This window comes from Myotis brandtii, unplaced genomic scaffold (assembly GCF_000412655.1).
Source record: "Myotis brandtii unplaced genomic scaffold, ASM41265v1 scaffold670, whole genome shotgun sequence".
NCBI lineage: Eukaryota > Metazoa > Chordata > Mammalia > Chiroptera > Vespertilionidae > Myotis > Myotis brandtii.
The window spans coordinates 706087-725102 of NW_005370611.1; the positions used below are offsets into that span (position 1 = coordinate 706087).

Consider the following 19016-nt stretch of genomic DNA (forward strand, 5'->3'; position numbering starts at 1 on the left):
CCCTGCCCACCGTGGGCCTGGAGCCTGAGGCCATTGCTGCATACCGAACCAAATTTGCTCTATGTAAATTCACAGAGAAGCATGAATGGATAACAATAGAAAATTATATTGGAACAGTGGGATTAGCAATTTTGCACAGAAAGTTTTGGAGATGTTTACTATAGTCTGCCTGAAATTGGGACAAAATTGAACAAGTTGCTTTGGAAAGTGTGAAAGCTGTTAGTGAACTCTATTCTCCTCTATAAGGAGAAATAACTGAAATTGATGAAGCTCTTGCAGAAAATCCAGGACCTGTCAACAGATCTTGTTATGAAGATGATTGGCTGATCAAGATGACACTCAGTAACACTTCAGAACTACATGAACTGTGAAGAAGCATATGAGAAATATACAAAATCTACTGAGGAGTGAAAATGGAACCCCCTGAATAAATAAGTATGAAACCACTTTTTAAAAAATGAAAATGCCAGTTATGAAGAAAGGCATCTACTACCAAGTTTGGAAAAGGTAAGTTAGGTTTTAATAGTCCTTCAGACTGTTAATTACCTTCTTTAGGGTTGTGAGACTGGACCCTCACAAAGTCAGCATCCGTTCTTCAATGTCATAGTTATGTCTCATCAACTTGTAAAGGCCCAAATACCCAGGGATCTTTGCTTCCTCAACCACTGCCAGAAGTCTGCCTGAAAACTTCCACCCAGGTCTCTCCCAGATCACTTCATTTGCTAGAATGAAACAGAGAAAAGCAGGAAATGGCCAATAAAGATAAAATTAATTTATTTGCCCTTACAACTCCATGGGCCACCTGGGGGCCCCACAGTCCTACAGCATGCCCTGCAGCGGTGGGCTGGGGAGTCCAGTTCTGTGGAGTGCCTGCTCCCTTGTCCAGCCTTGAGCTGGTTTCCTGCTGACCCCATCATCCTGCTCCGACATGCAAGGAGTGCACAGGTCCATCTGCAACAAACCAGGGCCTGCCTCTGGCAGTAAGGACAGGGCCCTGTGGGTGGCTGCAGCACTGGTCCCTGTGGGCTTGGGTGGGCGGGTGAGCAGGAGGGCAGGCAGGAAGGTGTTTGTGGTTCAGTGCAGAGAGCTGCTGTTCTGCTCCTCAAAGGCCATCTTGCCCAGGAGCTGGCTGTCCAACTCTACCCCACTCACAGGTAGCTGGAAGAAGTTCATTTCGGCTGCTAAAGCTGCCATGGCAGAAGGGTCCTGGCCAAACTGAGCTCGCAACATCATGTCCATCTTCTCCAGCCTCCTCTTGAGCCGCTTGGCCTCCCGCTCCCGGATGAGCCGGGCCTGCCGCTTCTCCGGGGTTTCATTGGCCCGCTTGAGCCTCATGGCCTCCCGGTCCCGCTGCAGCCGGCGTGCCCGCTGCTCATCTGTCTCCTGCATGCGCTGCAGGCGCTTGGCCTCGCGGTCCCTCATGCGCCTTACCTCCCGCTCCTCGGGGGTCTCATTGTCCCGCCGGCTCTTCTTGGCTGTGCGCTCTCGTTCCAGCCGCTGCAACCTTACTTCCAAAGGCTCGTTCTGTCGACGGAGGGCCCACTTGCGTACGCTGGGGGTCTGGGCTTCCAGTAGCTTACGGTAGGCAGCACAGTTGTTGCACACAAGCAGAATTCCAGCAGGGTAAACTGGAGGACTAAAGGCAATGTCCTTCCCCTCAGCACTGGAGGGGCCCTCACTGTGGGCTGGGGGTAGGGATTCCATATTAAGTACTTCAGGAAGTTTCTCACTGGGAAGCAAAAATTTTGGATGTTTAGTGTCACCTTCTAACAAGGCTCTGGTATTCAATTCTGACTTATTCTTGTCCTACTATGCCAGTTGCTCCAATTTCACCACTAGGGGTCAGTTTGACTTCCTCTCCACCCCTGCTCTTCTTTGGGCTAGGGTGTGCACCAAGTTTTAAAGCTCACCTGGAGTTAGAGACTGAACCAAAGGCCACAGCAAGCCACTAAAAATCAGACAAACCCTTAAAACGAGCCCTTTCTGTTCAAGCCAGAATGGTGGTGTTTGGTAGACGCTATGCAGAGCAGTCCTGCGGTGGGAGGCAGTCCTTGAGGTAGAGGCTGCCTTCAGGGCAGGTACAGTCCACTGGCTCAAGCTCCTGCCTGGCCAGTTCTGCATTGCTTGCTAGCAAATGGGACTAGGACACAATTCACACTGTTCCAGGCGGCCTGGGATACAGCAGAGACTATGTCCCCATATCAGGGTCCTTTCAGCACCCTGTAACTTTTCTCCATACTTTATCATGAATATTCTTAGACTTCCCCACATCTCTTTCTAGATGAAAATATTATACTGACAGGGGAAAAGAAATAGGGATTAATTTCCCTTTGGAGATAGCTAATGGAAGGGGCATATTTACTGGTCTCATTATTTGTATTTCCAAAGAGTTTAAGAATCAATTAGTTGCCTTTGCATTACTGATCTCTAGCCTTTTCTTTGACTTGGAAAAGCAGAATCCATACCCAGTAATTTGTTCCCAACACAAGAGGGTTAGGTGCCCAGCTAACCTGTTAAACGTGGCATGGCTGGTGAAACGGGCTCCACACACGGCACAGTTGGACCGCTGGTCCTCCGAGTGGATTAGGAGGTGGCGACCCAATGACCCTGGGGAGCTAAGGGCCCGGCCACAGACAGGACACATATAGCTCTTGGCACTCACAACTGCTGCAGTGTGCTGCAAAACAAGCCTCAGTCTGTCAGCTCACGCCGCCTCCAAGACAGTCTACACCCATTTAGAAACGACTTCGGGGAAACGTCCCTTCTTTAGTCTCAGAACAAGGGACTTGCAACTCTTTTCCCTCTTTAGCACCTGGACAATTAAAACTTTCTTGTGTTAATGGACTTTCAGAAGGGCCAGGCCATTCAGACCACTGCTCACATTTCATTAGTTTGAGTTCTACTACTTATTGAATTGCAATTGCCTACTTACTGAATACAGTTCAATAAGTAGGCAATTCATTAAGATTGTTGATTACATTCTGGGACATGTGGCTGAACTAAGGAACAATGGGCTCCAGAGCTGTCTTCCAAGCCTGAGAGAATTCATGATTGGGGTAATTTCTCTCTGAATGCTTGCCTCACATTGTGCAGGTCCAAGTCCAAGTGAAGGGATCAATGAAGGCCAGTCCAGAAGCTAACTGGGAAGACGGGTACTCAAAAGGTACAAGTGCCCTGCCTTTCCTTTAATCTTTTAAAGACAGTCTTTTGAAGAAATGTGTTTCCTCATGAACTATCTTTACACTATAACCCAGGCTGCCATGTGTGCTGCAGCCTTTTCAATACAGCTCACAAGGCACAGGTGCTCTGCGATTGGATCGGGGGAAAAGAACACAAAAGTCTGCCTTGCCCGGCCGGAGTGGCTCCATTGGTTGAGCATGGTCCTGTGCACTGAAGGGTTGCTGGTTCAATTCCTGGTCAGGGCACATGCCCGGATTGGGCATTTGATCTCTGGTCAGGGAGCGTACAGAAGGCAACTGATTGATGTTTCTCTCTCTCTTTCTCTCCCTTCTTCTCTCTAAGCATGTTCTCAGGTGAGGATTAAAAAAATAATTTGTCTTATTCTCATCCCCTTACTTACACTAACTTTCTCCAGTATTTCAGAAACATTTATGTTAACTCATCTTTTCTTTAAAACAGGTCCCTCATTATTAATAGGTGTTAATTTTTATTTCACTGTTTAAAATATGCACTAAGTAATTTTTTAAAATGGAACTTCATTTTCATAGTATGTCTACCTGGGAACCCCAGGACATATTTACCCAGCATATTCCACTTATTCTCCAAAATGTTCTGAGTCTGAATGAGACCAACAACCCAAGGTTCCTTTGGGAGCTGGAGACAAAGGCTAAACAAGCTGCTGGCCCTCGAGTTCCAGAGCACGCAGCTCCCCACGCCATACCTGGTACACGTGAGCAATCAGCTGCTCCCGACTCCCACAGTCCAGTTGGCAGAGGGGACACTGGCAGAGTCCAAGTAAGGGGTCGGTATTCAAATTCTCTGTGACCTGCAATTCAATAAGCAGACAATTCATTAAGACTGCTGACCAGTCTCTTCCCTGCCCCTACTTCTTTTACAGGGTATCCTGTTATAAAAAATACAACCCGATATCATGTATTATTCTCAGGTTTCCCTATGGACCAAAGGAAAAACTACTAGGGAGATGGGAGTTAAACTTGCACTGATCTTTATTTTCTCCAGGGTTTCCTGCCATGAGGGCATAGGCCTGCCCCAGAGAGAGCTTAGCTATTGTTTTCCCCAAGGTAAACTGGAGAGAAAGGATTAGCTTTCCTCTTGCCATGCTTCTTGCAGGAATCCTCAGGAAACAATTTAGTGAGGTAACACTTTGACTTAAATTTGCAAATACAGTCAAGAGCACACCTCAGGAAGTCAGCTAATAGTTTTGTAAAGGTGGATATTCTGTCTGGAAACAGAGCTGTACATGGCGGAGTGATATGTCGGTGGAAAAGGAAAGCGGGTGTGATAAGAATTGTGTCTGAGGTTTGGATAACTGGCGCTGTGAAGGAAGAGGGGCTTCACATGAAGGCCCAGAAGACTGTTAGAGGCAAGACTGTTATATATGGACGAGAGGCATCAGGCCAAACAGAAGAGTAAGGGATCTCCCAGACTCAGGAGCCATTTGTCACTTGCCTCATGCTCTACCACTTCGTTCCCACCAATAGGCTGTTCTGCATTTTCTAACTCTTTTTCCACTTTGACCACCCCTCCATCTTCCTCTGATGTGTGGGAAGAGACTTCATCTTGTGTGGTCTCCTCTTCATCACCCTCACTGTCACCTGGAACACACAAACTTGTCACTTGTTCTGATTTTTGCAATGAATACATCTTGAGTTGCTTTCCACCCTAGAGTTTGCAGTTATAATGAAAAACATTTTTAGATCTTCCATAATATAGTTTGTATCAGTGCTTAGTTGGGTACAAATCATGTTAAGTGGAAACCAGTTATAGCTGTTGTTTATAATGCCATATACACACTAAAGAGAAAATCTGAGGCAAAACTGCACTGGGAAATGGTTATTGGGCCTTATACCATATCATAAAAATAGTTACTTCTTACACATGGTTCCCAAATATCTCATACTTCAAATCACACCTCCTTCATACCTCACACCATGCTCATTCCCACAACATAGCACCTCTGATTTACCAACACTTCGCACTGATTTTATTACCTTACTTTTCACCATAACCCCCCACCCCTCGCACAATTTCTCCATGTGTCACATACACTACTCTATTCTGAGGCCCGCTAATCTGTCCTCTCCCAACGAACCCCAAGGCACACTTAAATAAACACCAACAAGTTTTTCTTTCCTCTAATCAATAAAGGAGGCAGTAGTAAATTAGGTTAAAATGATGTCACTTTATAGGGCATAGGGAAAAGGCTGTTCAGTACAGTGGAAAATTAGTGCAGCAAACAACCTCAGGCAGTTTGTAGTGGTATTTGACTGTGTTCTTATTACTCTGCTAGTAACTCAGCATTCTAGGCTAAATAAATCCATTGTTTCTGTTGGTTCTTTGGATTATCTGCTGGATGCATTAAGTAGAGGTTATTCTTTACTTTAGAATGAAATATAATTTATTGTGACTAAAGTAAGAATTGAATGTTTTAGTTGAGAGAGCAGGATGTGGCTGTGGGGAGGTCAAGGTTTGTGGGAGCTGAATTTCTGCCCTATTATTTATAAAATAGGGAGAAATTTAAAAAAAAAAAAAAGAAAGAAAGAAACCCACAATTACAAAGGGAGTTCTTTCTGAAAGAAAAAAAGTGCTAGTACTTTGAAGATCACAAGTCGAAGCCAAGCATAGGGAAGCTACCATACTCCAGCCCCAACCTCACCTGGCTCCTGGACCCCTGGTCTGATTGCAAGCAAGAGAGAAATACAGAGTAGAGAGTTTCACCAGTCTCTCTGCATGGGCAGTGAGATTCAGCTTTCCCAGCTAACAGTGCTGTTGTCTTCTCTCTTCTATCCCGTGCACATTTTCTAAATCCACCAGTATCTGGGCAAAACTGGTCCTATTCTCTTTCTTCTTAAGAAAATCCAACCAAGCCCTGACCAGTTTGGCTCAGTGGATAGAGCATCGACCTGTGGACTGAAGAGTCCCAGGTTCGATTCCGGTCAAGGGTATGTACCTTGGTTGCGGGCACATCCCCAGTAGGGGGTGTGCAGGAGGCAGCTGATGAATGTTTCTCTCTCATGGATGTTTCTAACTCTCTATCCCTCTCCCTTCCTCTCTGTAAAAAATCAATAAAATATATTAAAAAAAGAAAAGAAAATCCAACCAAATCATCTGTTAGTAGTTATGTGTGCCTCTGTTAGATACTCCACTTGGTTGGTATACTGGATCTGGCCTTATTCCCGAGCCCAAAGCTTTAGTTTGAATTCATCTCAATAATGAAGGATTGGCACAGATTAAATCATACCATACTTTCTCACCAGCTTATCTGGAATACTGGTAAGCTTAGTCTAAGATAACATTGCATCAAACACATTTTTGTAATTTATCAAAAATCCAAATATATCTCTCTACTAGAAAGATTAAAAAAAAAAAAGTATGCTATCCAGAGGGACGCTGCATCTTTTCCAGGATGGAAACCTATTAGACTTTTATCGATGTTGCCATTCCTACCTATTACTCAAACTGATGGCTCCCACAGGTTTTCTAGAAGTATTTGGGTTTATTTTTCTCTACCTGAGCAATTAATTGCTAAATATTTTTTTTAAATTAACAGTTTGAGTGGAAACTGTAGTTCTTAGAAGGTTGCAGAACTCACTCCCTCTTTGTTCTTCCCCAACCCCAAATGGGGAGAAAAATCTGAAATCCCTCTCTGAATTAACACTAATAATAACCAGTATGGATGAAATTAGTAAAGTGTGGAAATCATCATAGAAAATAACACATCTCAAAGTGTATGTGTTCAGGCAGGTCATGGAACAGGCGATCCACAAGACTTGACTGGATACCAGCCACTGTCTTTTCCATCTTTTAACCACAGGGATCTACTTAGGCCTTGGTGTGGGAAGGGAAGACCTTGACATTAGCATTTTATATGATGCATAATCTCATTAATTCGCAATATCTCTTGTATAACATTAACACGAGGCCCTCAAGCAAAAATTTCCACTAATGCCACTCTTACATTTTATTAATTATGAACAAATAGATCCAAAAGGAGTCAGGGATTTTTTTCTCTTCACTTGACCTAGCCCAGGGGCTGCTTGGGCACTAATTATTCCTATGCCCTGTCTCTCACAATCATCAAAACCTATCTGTTATGGTACTGTGCCAAGTACTGCAGTCCATGAGTTAAAAAAACAAACCAACTGTCATGCCAAACCTGTTCTCGCTCTCTGGATAAGAATATGCCCACAGACCTTAGAACACCTTTGGGAACACTGAGGATCCACAAATCTCCTTCTTCATGTCTTCCTCCCAACCCCATGCACAATCCCCAGAGCACACACACTCTGATAATTCTTCTCCCATTGCCCTGAGTCATTACCAGAAGGTGCAGAACTCACTGCTACTGGAGTCCTGATCTCTTAGTTGTTGGATAGCTTGTCGTTGACCGTCAAGGTCTCCAGGAAAATCAGTTTTCATCATCGCCTGGCGGGCTTGCTCTTCTAGCCCAGCAAATACTTGATCCCCTGGTGGTCACAAGGAAAAATAGTCAGGCCACCAGCTGGGCAGCACATCCCCAGGCAAGCTAGTTGGAAAGTCAGACCATTCAAAGGTAGAAGACAGGCAGGTACCCTGTGGTGGAGTCATCCATCTCCAAGTCAGCTTGTTGCCTACAACTGTTTCTGGGCTCAGCTACTCCTCCTGGTAAGCCAGATGCTCTAGAAAGCATCATATGCTTCCCTTAAATTGTCCTAATCTTTACTCCTTTTTAAAAGGTGGTCAATTGCTACTTTATAAAATTAGCTTTAGAATCTCAATTCCATTTACAACCTTCCATCGAGATTGGGGAGACAGAGGCAAGAAGAGATAAAAGAATAGGATAAAGATATAGCAACAAATATGAGCACAATCTGTGAATTTTAAGGCACTAGCATTATGCCATGAGTTAATGTCTATCTCTGACTATAAACCAGTGCTTCCAATAATCCATCTAGATAACAGTATATAATCCTGTCTTTCATTCACTCTCCTTAAGACATGCTCTGGAAGTTCTTCCTTGACTTCCTTTCTAATGCCTATCAGAATTATCCATAAGCAAATCAACAATGAGGTGAATAATGGATTAAAACAGTGGTTCTCCTCCCTCTCTCCCTTCCTGGAGGACATAACAAAAACATTTTTGCCGCCCGGGAGCTGAAACCTAAATGAGGCAGTACTCACAGATCGGATCGTCTTCTCTCTCTCTCTCTCTCTCTCTCTCTCTCTCTCGCTGAAATTATTGGGGAGACACCGGTTTCTAAAACCATACGGGTTTTAAAATAAAATTAAAAAATGAATAAATCAGATATGAAAAAAAAAAGTGGTTCTCAACCTTCTGGCCCTTTAAATACCGTTCCTCATGTTGTGACCCATCCATAAAATTATTTTCGTTGTTACTTCATAACTGTAATGTTGCTACTGTTATGAATCGTAATGTAAATATCTGATATGCAGGATGGTCTTAGGCGACCCCTGTGAAAGGGTCGTTCGACTGCCAAAGGGGTCGCGGCCCACAGGTTGAGAACTGCTGGATTAAAAGGAGAACATACTTATGCTGAGGAACACACTTCCTGAAACATGCCATCTAATTTGCAACAAATATTTCATCTGGTGTCCTTGGTCTTTTGTTTGTTTGTTTGTTTGTATGGAATATCCAAAAGCCCTAGACCTGTCCTTGATTATACATTTACTTCTGATGAACTCTGCCTGGGATCTGTGTGGTCACTAAAGAGTTAACATTTAAGTGTTCTTTTATTTCCAAGAGGCCAGGCATAAGGAGAAAAGAGAATTGGGTTTCTCGAGGTTTCCATTATCTCAGTCAGAGTGGAAACTACAGTCCCCATTCTCCAGCTACCAAGAGAGAATAATAAAAGCCCTAGTGAAATGTTTGACAATAGACCAATAGCGCTTTCTTACTGCGGAGAGAAAGGGGAGTAAATAGGCTCAAGTTCCAAGGCAGGAGACAATGATGTAGGAAAAATGAACAGGTTAGTTGATCTGCACTACTAGTCCTCAGGCAATGAAAGAATGGATGTGAAGTAGACTTCGTGGGATTACTTAGGCATTCATTCAGCAAATATTCATTGAGAGTTTACTATATGCTAAGTGCTGAACACTAATAATAGCTCCAGATTCTATGTTAAATGCTTTATAGTTGTTACCTTACCTTAATTCTCTGCTAAATTCTATGTGGTAGATATAACTACCCACATTTTACTTAGGAGAAAACGAAGGTCTGTGGTGGAAATAAGTATTCAAACCTAGGTCTGCCCAATTTTACTCTCCATGTTTTTTGTTTTTCTTAAAATATATTTTATTGATTTTTTACAGAGAGGAAGGGAGAGGGATAGAGAGGTAGAAACATCGATCAGCTGCTTCCTGGGCACATCCCCAGTCCTGCACACCTCCTACTGGGGATGTGCCCGCAACCAAGGTACATGCCCTTGACCGGAATTGAACCTGGGACCTTTCAATCTGCAGGCCGATGCTCTATCCACTGAGCCAAACCGGTTAGGCCTACTCTCCATTGTTTTTAAACTGCTTTCTAGTAGTGATGTAAGCAGAAGGCTAGGCGCTTTATCAGAGTGGTTTTGCTGAAAACAAATGCTATCTCTGAGAAGAATGGCTCCAATCCTAGTGGTACTGTTACTTCATATCATGAGAAACTGATAAATAGAACTCAAATATCAAAATAATGTTGTCAGGGCCAGTATATGACAACAGGAACCATCATTTTGATGGTTCTGATACCATATGGTATTACCAGGCCTGGGTCAGAGTAACTAATATTATGGGTACTCTGACTGATACTGTGAATGGGAGTAGAGGTGGTTAGAGTTCAAATGTACTGCAACTACACAGCCCTTAAGTAAAGGAAAAATAAGCTGCTTTAAGTCCACTTTCATAATATCCAAGATGACACATGGATATAAATTACTGCTAGGGAAAGCAAAAATTGAATTCTGTGTTATAGTGTCTTCTCTTCTTCCTTTGCAGAAGTAAAATATTTAATTTCTCCACGTTGGTTCCACTGTAATCACAAGACCATGGCCAATTGGAATAGTTACTGAATTCTTCTGGGTAGATGCATGTTTTCGGACCTGGTGGCTATGGGCAGATATGGCACTATGGAACAAGTTCTATACCAGCATATAATTAATTATCAAGGGACAGATCATTCTCGTCAGTGATACTGCTCATCTCTAAAGAAACCTAGCCAGAAACCAGCTAGGTTTATAGCATATTTAGAAAATATACCTCACCCTCCTTTCTATTAGGAAATCACCATTGGATTAGTAAAAGGGCATCTAAAAGTATATGTACCTTTCAATAGCAGCTAGTATTTCAGTTTGGTCTCCAACTGGAGCTTAAAATTTATTTTTGTCTATTGATGTTTAAATATTTAGGCCTTCACAGAACAGAGAATGGTCTATTCCATATAACTTCCTTAGCTAGCACTTTTTGCTCACCTAGGCAATCTTCCCTAGGACAGGTGGAATAAACTAACTGTCATTCCTTTTTGGCAGTTTGGAGAGAAAAGCTGTGCTCTTATATTTTATTCTGTTCCTGGCTTGAGAAAAAAGGCTAAGATAAACTTTATTCCTATTTTAAACATCTACTAAAGCAAACTATATGAAAACAATAAAAAAGGACATGATTTTGGTAGACCTCATAGGAAAAGATGTGAATAATCTTCCAGTAGTCACTATTTATTTAATCCCTAAAATCTGGCTGTCCAGAATTATCCTTTCACAAGAAAGTAGTGATACTTGCTAAAAGTATGTCATAATTAAGTATAATGTGATTCATAGATACTAGTGATTAAGAAGTGTTATACAATTGCCTGCTTGTATAATGTAGAATCATTTCCTTCTATCTTGAGACTGTTGGAGTAGGTTAAAAATAATCCTGTAATCTCTAGATATTAATGTAGGGCAACGATCTTATTTAATATGGGTATTTATTTGTCTATTAATAGTTGAGAACAAGTCATCTATGCTCCCACAGTAAAAAGCAAAGTGCCATTTCTCCTGTTTTCAGTATAAAATCAAGATACTATTTGAGCCCTAGCCGGTTTGGCTCAGTGGGATAGAGTGTCGGTCTGTGGACTGAAGGGTCCCAGGTTCAATTCCGGTCAAGGGCACATGCCCGAAGTGTGGGCTCAATCCCCAGTGAGGGGCATGCAGGATGTAGCCGATCAATGATTCTCTCTCTTTCATTGATATTTCTATCTCCCTCTCCCTTCCTCTCTGAAATAAAATAGATAGATAGATACATAGATAGATACTATTTAATTTGATTAAGATTTTTCAAACCAGATAAAATCAAGGCCATACAAGCAAGTTTGTGAAACAGATGAGAAGCTTGAGATGAAAGTTATTAGAAAGGCAAAGATTTTACAATTCTCTTTCTTGAGTCCTTGATGCAGTTAAATGCATGGATGGGCAAAAGTATGCTTACAGTTGTTTGTATGGAAAATAATAGAATAATTAATAAATAATAATATAAGAATAAACTGCCCCTGGTCAGGTAGCTCACTTGGTTGGAGCACTGTCCTGATATGCCAAGGTTGCAGGTTCAGTAAGGGCACATACAAGAGTGAAACAATGAATGCATAAATAAGGAATGACAAATTGATGTTCCTCTCTCGTTCTCTCCCTTCCTCTCTAACTAAAATCAATTAAAAAAAAAAAAAGAAGAAGAAACTGTGTTTTGCATACTCATGCTTTAAACCTACTTTTGTCCACCCAGTAAATGTAGTTTCTGGCTGACTGAAATTAAGGGTAACAGCTGAAACATATCCTAACAGAGCAGATGTCAAACTCAGAAAAGAAGAGCTAGTATTTGGGAGTGAGGAGCTTAGGATTCCATTTCTAGCTGACAGTCTCTGTAATCCAAGGTGCGATCACATGCTAAGAACATAACCATTTACCTCGCAGGGACACTGAATGAAAATAAAACAAGTTGCACTTTTTAGAAGAGAAGGGACTACAAAGGCATTTTTCCTACTTCTCTGTAAAAGCTGAAAAGCTTTTAATTAAAGTTGAAAGCTTTGCAATCTGAAAACAAAAACTCTTCAGAAGAAGTTTTTCTTTTCTTAGTGGTTTGCTTGGTATAAAGACACCAAATGAGAGTATGCAAGGCACTCTAGTATTTTCAACCTCTCTAGAAACAGTTGACAAAAAGTTATACTCAGAAGGGGTGAGATGAGGAAGGAGGGAGGAAGGTCTAACAGATTTCAGCCCTTCAGCAGTTTCTCTGTGACTAACAATTCTGGGCTTTTATTCCAAAAGCTCTCATCAAGTCTATTAATGAGCTGGGTAAAACCCAAGAGTCTGCCTGAATATTTCTGAGATACAGAGCCAGTCCGGAGGAAAGCCAAGTAAATGTCAGAACAGCCTGCCCATTGCCTCTGAAGTGAATCGGATAAATGCTGCCAGCCTACAGCAGTGGGATTCTTAATAGATTCTTTTAGGTGGGCTTTGAGCTTCATGCCACACAATCTACTTCTTTCCAGAAGGCAGAGCTAATGGAGCTCAGCCATTACTCTGCCAGAGTGCTGACTGGCTTTGATACTGAAGCAGAGCTTCGGCAGCTTTCCTGCCTCCTGGACCTTGGGTCCATCCCATTTACTTTAAATAGACGAGCAGCATTAAATTCAATACATTTGATTGGTTCCATTTCACTGAAAGGGGATAGGAGACTTGAGTGGTTAGAAGACTGAAATTACCAATTTCTATTTGCCATTATTGTCATGAGAAGATGACCTTTCAAAACAGGTAGGATCAGCTTCAGTCTCCAAACAGTAAATAACCAGAAGGTCCCTTGGAGACCAGCCAATCCCACTGTCTTCTTCTTTGGTCAAGCTTAGTCAATCACCTGAGAAGCCCTCGCCGAAAATAGCCCCTCCCTTGGGTCTGCTTTTTAGTGGCAGCTGAACATTTCTGTTCACAGCTCTCTTCATGGCACCACCAGAGAGGCTGCAAAGTCCCACCCACTCCACCACAATATAATGTTGCCTTGCTTTGAACACTGCGTTTCTGCAGCTGTAGACGTGTGATATTCTCTCCTTGTCCGTGACCTGATTGTCCATCTGTTTTCCAACTCTAATACCAGCTCGTCCTGGTTTGACTGGCTATGGTGGGAGGAGATGTAGCTGATGGGTATATGCCACGTGGACACGGGCATAGGCCACACAAGCCTTTACTGGCTCCCCTTGGCCTTACCACAATCATCCTATCATCCACCTCATCTTTCCTCAAATCTAACCAGGCTCTTTGGACAGGAGGTTTGTATAGGTAAATGCCCAACTCCTATGACTGCCTTATTTGTGAACCCATCATCTCTATTAAGAGTACCTTTCCTGCCCTGTCTTCTTGGGGTCACATCTGTGCCTTTTATCAGTCAATACTCACCTTCAACCAGAGGAGAAGATAATCCTCCTAACCACTGTGTTGTATTCCCTACGCTAGAGATGCTTCATTTTCTCTCTTAACAATCCTCCCATTCAGCCCCAATAAATTTACTGTTTAGCAACAATTTCTTTTTTTTTTTTTAATATATTTCTTTATTGATTTCAGAGAGGAAGGAAGAGGGAGCGAGAGATAGAAGCATCAATGATGAGAGAGAATCATTGATCGGCTGCCTCCTGCACTCCACACACTGAGGATTGAGCCCGCAACCCAGGCATGTGCCCTTCGCCAGATTCGAACCTGGGACCCTTCAGTCCGCAGGCCGACGCTCTATCCACTGAGCCAAACTGGCTAGGGCAAGCAACAATTTCTAAATCCTTCTTAAACCACTCACCTTTATATCAAGCAGCCTTCCACATTCACTTAGAGTATACTCCTAGAAGAATCCAACTTGTTCTGTCTCATAAAAATTTTCCAGGACTTAAAGAATTAATTGTCTATGGAAGTCTGCTATCCTAATTTCATTATCTATAATATGTTGAAGTCCCCTTAATTCCTCTGCTTCTACTGTTTTCTCTCCTACTCTTGAAATTATCCAATAAGACAAGGAAAAGTACACAGTGCCTGGCATACAGTATCTTTTTAATAAATTTTGGTCCTCTTAATTCCTTGTCTATTCTATCTTCTCAAATGGATTTTTTTTCTTTAAAAAAATATTTCATATATTATACCACTGAATTCTCTTCAAATGTTGCTGTACTTTATTTAGTCAATCCTCCATAATAGGGAGCTATTTTTCTCTTTTATAAACATTTAGGTGAGGATGCTTATCTCCCCAGATTATAGGAAACTGTCTGATTAATTATCTCAGACCTACATAGATATATTATTATTAATTTGATAAGGTATTTTAAAGTACTTGAACAGTCTCTATGAGCAGTGCTAGAAGTTGAGAGGGATAGCAGGAAATATATATGCCCTCTAGAAGTTTACAATCCAATTACTGACATAAAACATACACTCAAAAATATTGAGAAATAATGCAAGGCAATAGTGCATACCTGGTCTTCCTGTTACCAGTCTCTCCCTCATATGATCCATCCCAAAACACTACATTATAAATGTCACTCCACTCTCTCTGCTTAAAATCCTTCAGTAGCTCCTTATTGTCTACGGAAGGAAGTTTGAACCTGGCCTGGCCTTTAGGACTCTACAATGTAACTCGTGGCCGGCATGCAGCCTGCTGGCTGTGAGTTTGACATGCTTGATGTAGAGTTAAACATCTCCAACCTCACATCCTATGACTTCTGGACAAATGAAACTTCTGCTTCATTCAAAGTCTCCTTGTCCCCTGATCATATCACATGTACTTCCTCTTACATCTTTGCTCACATTGTTTTCCCTCTCCGATTTTACCTCTCCCTTCCTCTTTTTAAAAAGTTCACTTTGCCCTAGCTGTTTGGGCTCAGTGGATAGAGCGTCGGCCTGTGGACTGAAGGGTCCTGGATTCGATTCCCATCAAAGGCACATGCCCAGGTTGCAGACTCGATCCCCAGTAGAGAGGTATGCAGGAGGCAGCTAATCAATGATTCTCTCTCGTCATTGATGTTTCTCTCTCCCTCTCCCTTTCTCTCTGAAATCAGTAAGAATCAATCAATAAATAATCTACCTTCTAAGACCCAGTTCAAGTTCATGGGCAGCGGTTCTCAACCTGTGGGTCACGACCCCTTTGGGGGGTCGAACGACCCTTTCACAGGGGTCGCCTAAGACCATCGGAAAACACATATATAATTACATATTGTTTTTGTGATTAATCACTATGCTTTAATTATGTTCAATTTGTAACAATGAAATTGGGGGTCACCACAATATGAGGAACTGTATTAAAGGGTCACGGCATTAGGAAGGTTGAGAACCACTGGTCTAGGGCCTCTTCCTTCAAGCATTCCCTTGCTACTTCAGTCTTCAAAGCTCTCTCCCTCCTCATAACTTCTCTAGTACACAGTTTGTATAGCATTCCTATTTGGCACTTAGCATATACTATCAAATAATGGCTACATTATAGTTTTATATATCCTTTTATTGTTTTACAGCCTGGGCATCTAGCACAAGGCTTTTTGCAGAGTAGTATCCTATAAATGTTTATTAATATGAATACTAAGGATGAATCAAACACACCTACTCCCAACACAGTTTCCTAACACCTTCTCCAACAAACAGACACACTTTAAATCTATCATGTTCAACACCTCTAACCCTTTTTTTCTTCACAAATTAGTGTAAGCCTCTCTAACCTAAATTCAGATTACTCTTCCATTCCCACCCAGATTCCAGAAGACAAAGCCCAATACTCACAGTGAACTTTATTTGGATTTGTCTGTTTCCGACGGGACATGTTTCCCTGATCCAAGAGCTCTGGCCTTTCCCAGTTTCACAACTGGATATGTTACTACCTCCTTGCAGGGTGCTGACCTACAATGAAAAGGATATTGTTAGCACATGTCATTTTGCCTAGATATCATACAAAGTAACACATAAAAAGATTTTAAAAAATAGTTCTTAAGTGTATCAAACTCACCAGTTATAAATAACTGAATTAAAAAAATTAATAAATCTCTGGCACATCAAGTTCCCACGAAGTTTAAGAAGGGACTCCTTTAAAGGATTTAGAAATTCCACTCTAAAACTACCTATGGAATCCAGACTACTATTATGCGATCGTGATCAGGATAAAAAAGGAAGCCAATAACACGGGCAATCAGCGTTAGTAGTGCCATGGGCTCAAAGGAATAACACACACACACACACACACACACACACACCCCCCCCGTGAACTGTAAAAGGAAGCAACAAAAGCTAAAGAGGGTGGCAGCTCACATGCCCGCTGGAAGTCAAGCCCTGCAATCCTCCCCAAGGGGAGCCTCCAGGTGTTACCTCCCCTGGAGGTGACAAAGGCATCATATCCCTGAGACAAGAAAACATCTCAAAACAACGCAGGAAACGGAGCCAGTGTTTAGTGACGCAGGCACAGCGCTGGGCACTGTGGACGGCAGGGCACTGAAGCAAATCCGACTTCCAGGGCTGAAGATGGGCTCTCCCCAGAAGAGCCAGATGCCATGCACACTGCTGAGTACTAATTCAGCACCCCAATGGGGAACATCAACCTGGCCCTGCTCGCATGCTCTGGAGCGGTGGTCAAAGTTAGTAACTTTAGTGCCTCTTCTCAATCCAGCCTCTACGTAGCAGAGAGATCAGTGGGAGAAACAACGAGAAAAGCTCCTCAAGTGAGCATGCTGCAGAGACATGCACCCGTTTCCCTGAAACAGGAGGGAACAGACATGTAAGCCGGGAGGTTCCTGGTTAGTTCTAAGACTTCCCCAGCAGTAAGTGTTGTTAGAGAGTCTAAAGTGAATTAGTGTTGGAAGCTGTGAAATTTTCTTTGAAAGATAAAGTGAAGAAACAGACTGATTAAAAAGAACTAGATTCCTTTTCCTACCAAAGACAAGAATATGGATCTGGTCACCCTTTAAGTTTTCTTTCAGTTCCTGCCTTCTCAAAGTATACGCACAGTGAATGAGCAAAGATGAAATTGTAGCTTTTGCCTTAAGAGGCATTATGAGAGCCTACTCCTAGCTATACTCCGCACTCCAGAACTCCTCTATGTAGCTAGAAAGGGCCTCAGACCTGTAATCAGATCCTGCCTCCCCTTACCAAAAGAAGAAAGAAACCGCAAATGGCAAAGACAGGCCTCCACAGGAAGTGGCAAGGGAAGCAGCTTTCAGGCAGTCTTCTATCATATCTGCATATCAAACACAGTTCTTTTTCAGACCTTTAATTAAAAACCAAAACAAAAAAAAAACAAAAAAACAAAACAAAACTCCAAATATACATAAAAGTCAATTTTAACTATTTAGAGCGGGCGGTCGCCAACCTTTCGGACCTCACGGACCACCGGTTTGCGACCACTGATTTAGACGGCAGTGTGCTGAGGGCTGATGCTAATGGTATATGTTCTCCATTCTAAGTTTTGTGTAGATCATTTCTTTCTAATCAAGTAGTTATTTTATTCATGAAAGCAGTGAATGAATTTTACACTTTGGGTAATATGCACTTTTCCTGTTAAGTCTATGGAATCGGAAAGCAGAAAGCTGAATGAAATGCAGGTTGTCTCTCGTTTTTTGTTCTAAAATTTGCAGAGCTACACCTACTCTATTGTAGAAGGAAAATATGAAATCTTAATGAATCTTTAAATTTTCTCTCCATCAAGATCAGAAATTGAAACTGTGAGATAAAGGCAATATTAAAGATCCTTCTGAAGGAAGACCACATAACTTGAGCCAGGCTCTATTCCGATCGTCTTGGTGAGGCAATAGTTCAATACTAAAGCTACAAGTCGGACAGAGATGAGCATCTGCGTAGATAAATTGGCAATGTCCACTACATCTCATAATCCTCCTAGTGGCCAAATGGGGAACTGACCAGATGGTACCCAAAGGAACTTCACACCTGAGGGATTTTCAGGAAAAATTAAGCAAATACTCTCCCTCCCTCAAAAAAAAAAGAAAGCCTGTAGAGCAGCGGACTCTTGCAAATAAATAAATAAATGGCACTGAAAGTGCCTTCTTAACCACACAAGATCTCAGGGTTTTGTAGGCATTAAACGGTAATAAAATCCATAGACACGCTGGCCCTAAAGGTCACTCATTCAATTTTACTTTTAACACACTGCCTCAGTCCCCAAGCCCGAATCTGAAACCAACACAAAAAAAATGTAAACGGAGAACTTGCCTGAACATCACCATGTCCAAGAAAACCGGGATAGGAAGAAAGGTAAACTGGTGAGATTCAAATCTACAAGGGATTCTATGTAAAAAAGGAAGGCAGCTTTGTCTGTCTGTAGAACGAGGTTCAAAGTCCTTGGGAGGGGAGTGGGTGTGTGGGGGGGGGGGCAACGTCTCCCCTGAACACTGTCCCTGCTCTCCCACAAGTGTTAGGTTGCAGCTTCCAGGACACACCACGACTTGAGCAAAGAAAAAAACAAAACAAAACAAAAACGGGTGAAAGCCAAGCTTTAAGAAAAGAGGGGTGCACTCCCACCTCCAGCTCTGGTGCGGTTCCCACGGAGGAAAGTACACTCGTCTGAATCCCAGCGATCCGTATCTGCCAAAAAGGAGAGCACGAGAAAGCCGATCGCGTCGCCGCCTCACTTGGGTTCGGTGCGGGGCGTGTGCGCCATCCGCCGAGAGGGTCCCCCTGGCTTCTTGCAGTTCGGGCCGGGCGGACTCCCGGGAACCAGCCGCCGAAAGCCCGCAGACAGCACAGTCTTCGCCGCCGGCTAAATTTAGACGCCTTCCCGGGAGACGGCGACGCGGACCGATCCCCGGGTCTGCCCTCCCTCCCACGCCCATCCTCCCTCCCCCTGCG

The 19016-nt window shown here is 42.7% G+C and overlaps 1 protein-coding gene across 5 annotated transcripts; it reads right to left on the reverse strand.

Annotated features, from left to right (window-relative positions):
- Positions 1–750: 750 nt before the first annotated feature.
- ZNF821 (zinc finger protein 821) lies at positions 751–19001 on the reverse strand. 5 transcript variants are annotated; one of them, XM_005881171.2, is made up of 8 exons: positions 18690–18997; positions 17304–17391; positions 15948–16064; positions 7542–7667; positions 4651–4796; positions 3902–4006; positions 2511–2677; positions 751–1729 (listed from the first exon to the last, which is right to left on the reverse strand). In XM_005881171.2, the coding sequence occupies exons 3-8, from the start codon at positions 15985–15987 to the stop codon at positions 1075–1077; spliced, it is 1239 nt and encodes a 412-aa protein (XP_005881233.1). In that variant the 5' UTR covers positions 15988–16064; positions 17304–17391; positions 18690–18997; the 3' UTR covers positions 751–1074. The 5 variants fall into 5 exon arrangements, with proteins under 5 accessions (XP_005881233.1, XP_005881232.1, XP_005881231.1 ...); XM_005881170.2 differs by lacking the exon at positions 17304–17391; XM_005881169.2 differs by lacking the exons at positions 2511–2677; positions 17304–17391 and having other exon boundaries at positions 18690–19001.
- Between the last annotated feature and the right edge of the window lie 15 nt (positions 19002–19016).

Coding starts and splice junctions, on each gene's coding strand:
- ZNF821 (XM_005881170.2), bottom strand. CDS start 15,987: ATGTCCCGTCGGAAACAGACAAATCCAAATAAAGTTCACT. Junction 7,668..15,947: donor AAATCCAAATAAAGTTCACT/GTGAGTATTGGG, acceptor TGTGACCACCAG/GGGATCAAGTATTTGCTGGG. Junction 4,797..7,541: donor AGATCAGGACTCCAGTAGCA/GTGAGTTCTGCA, acceptor TGTGTGTTCCAG/GTGACAGTGAGGGTGATGAA.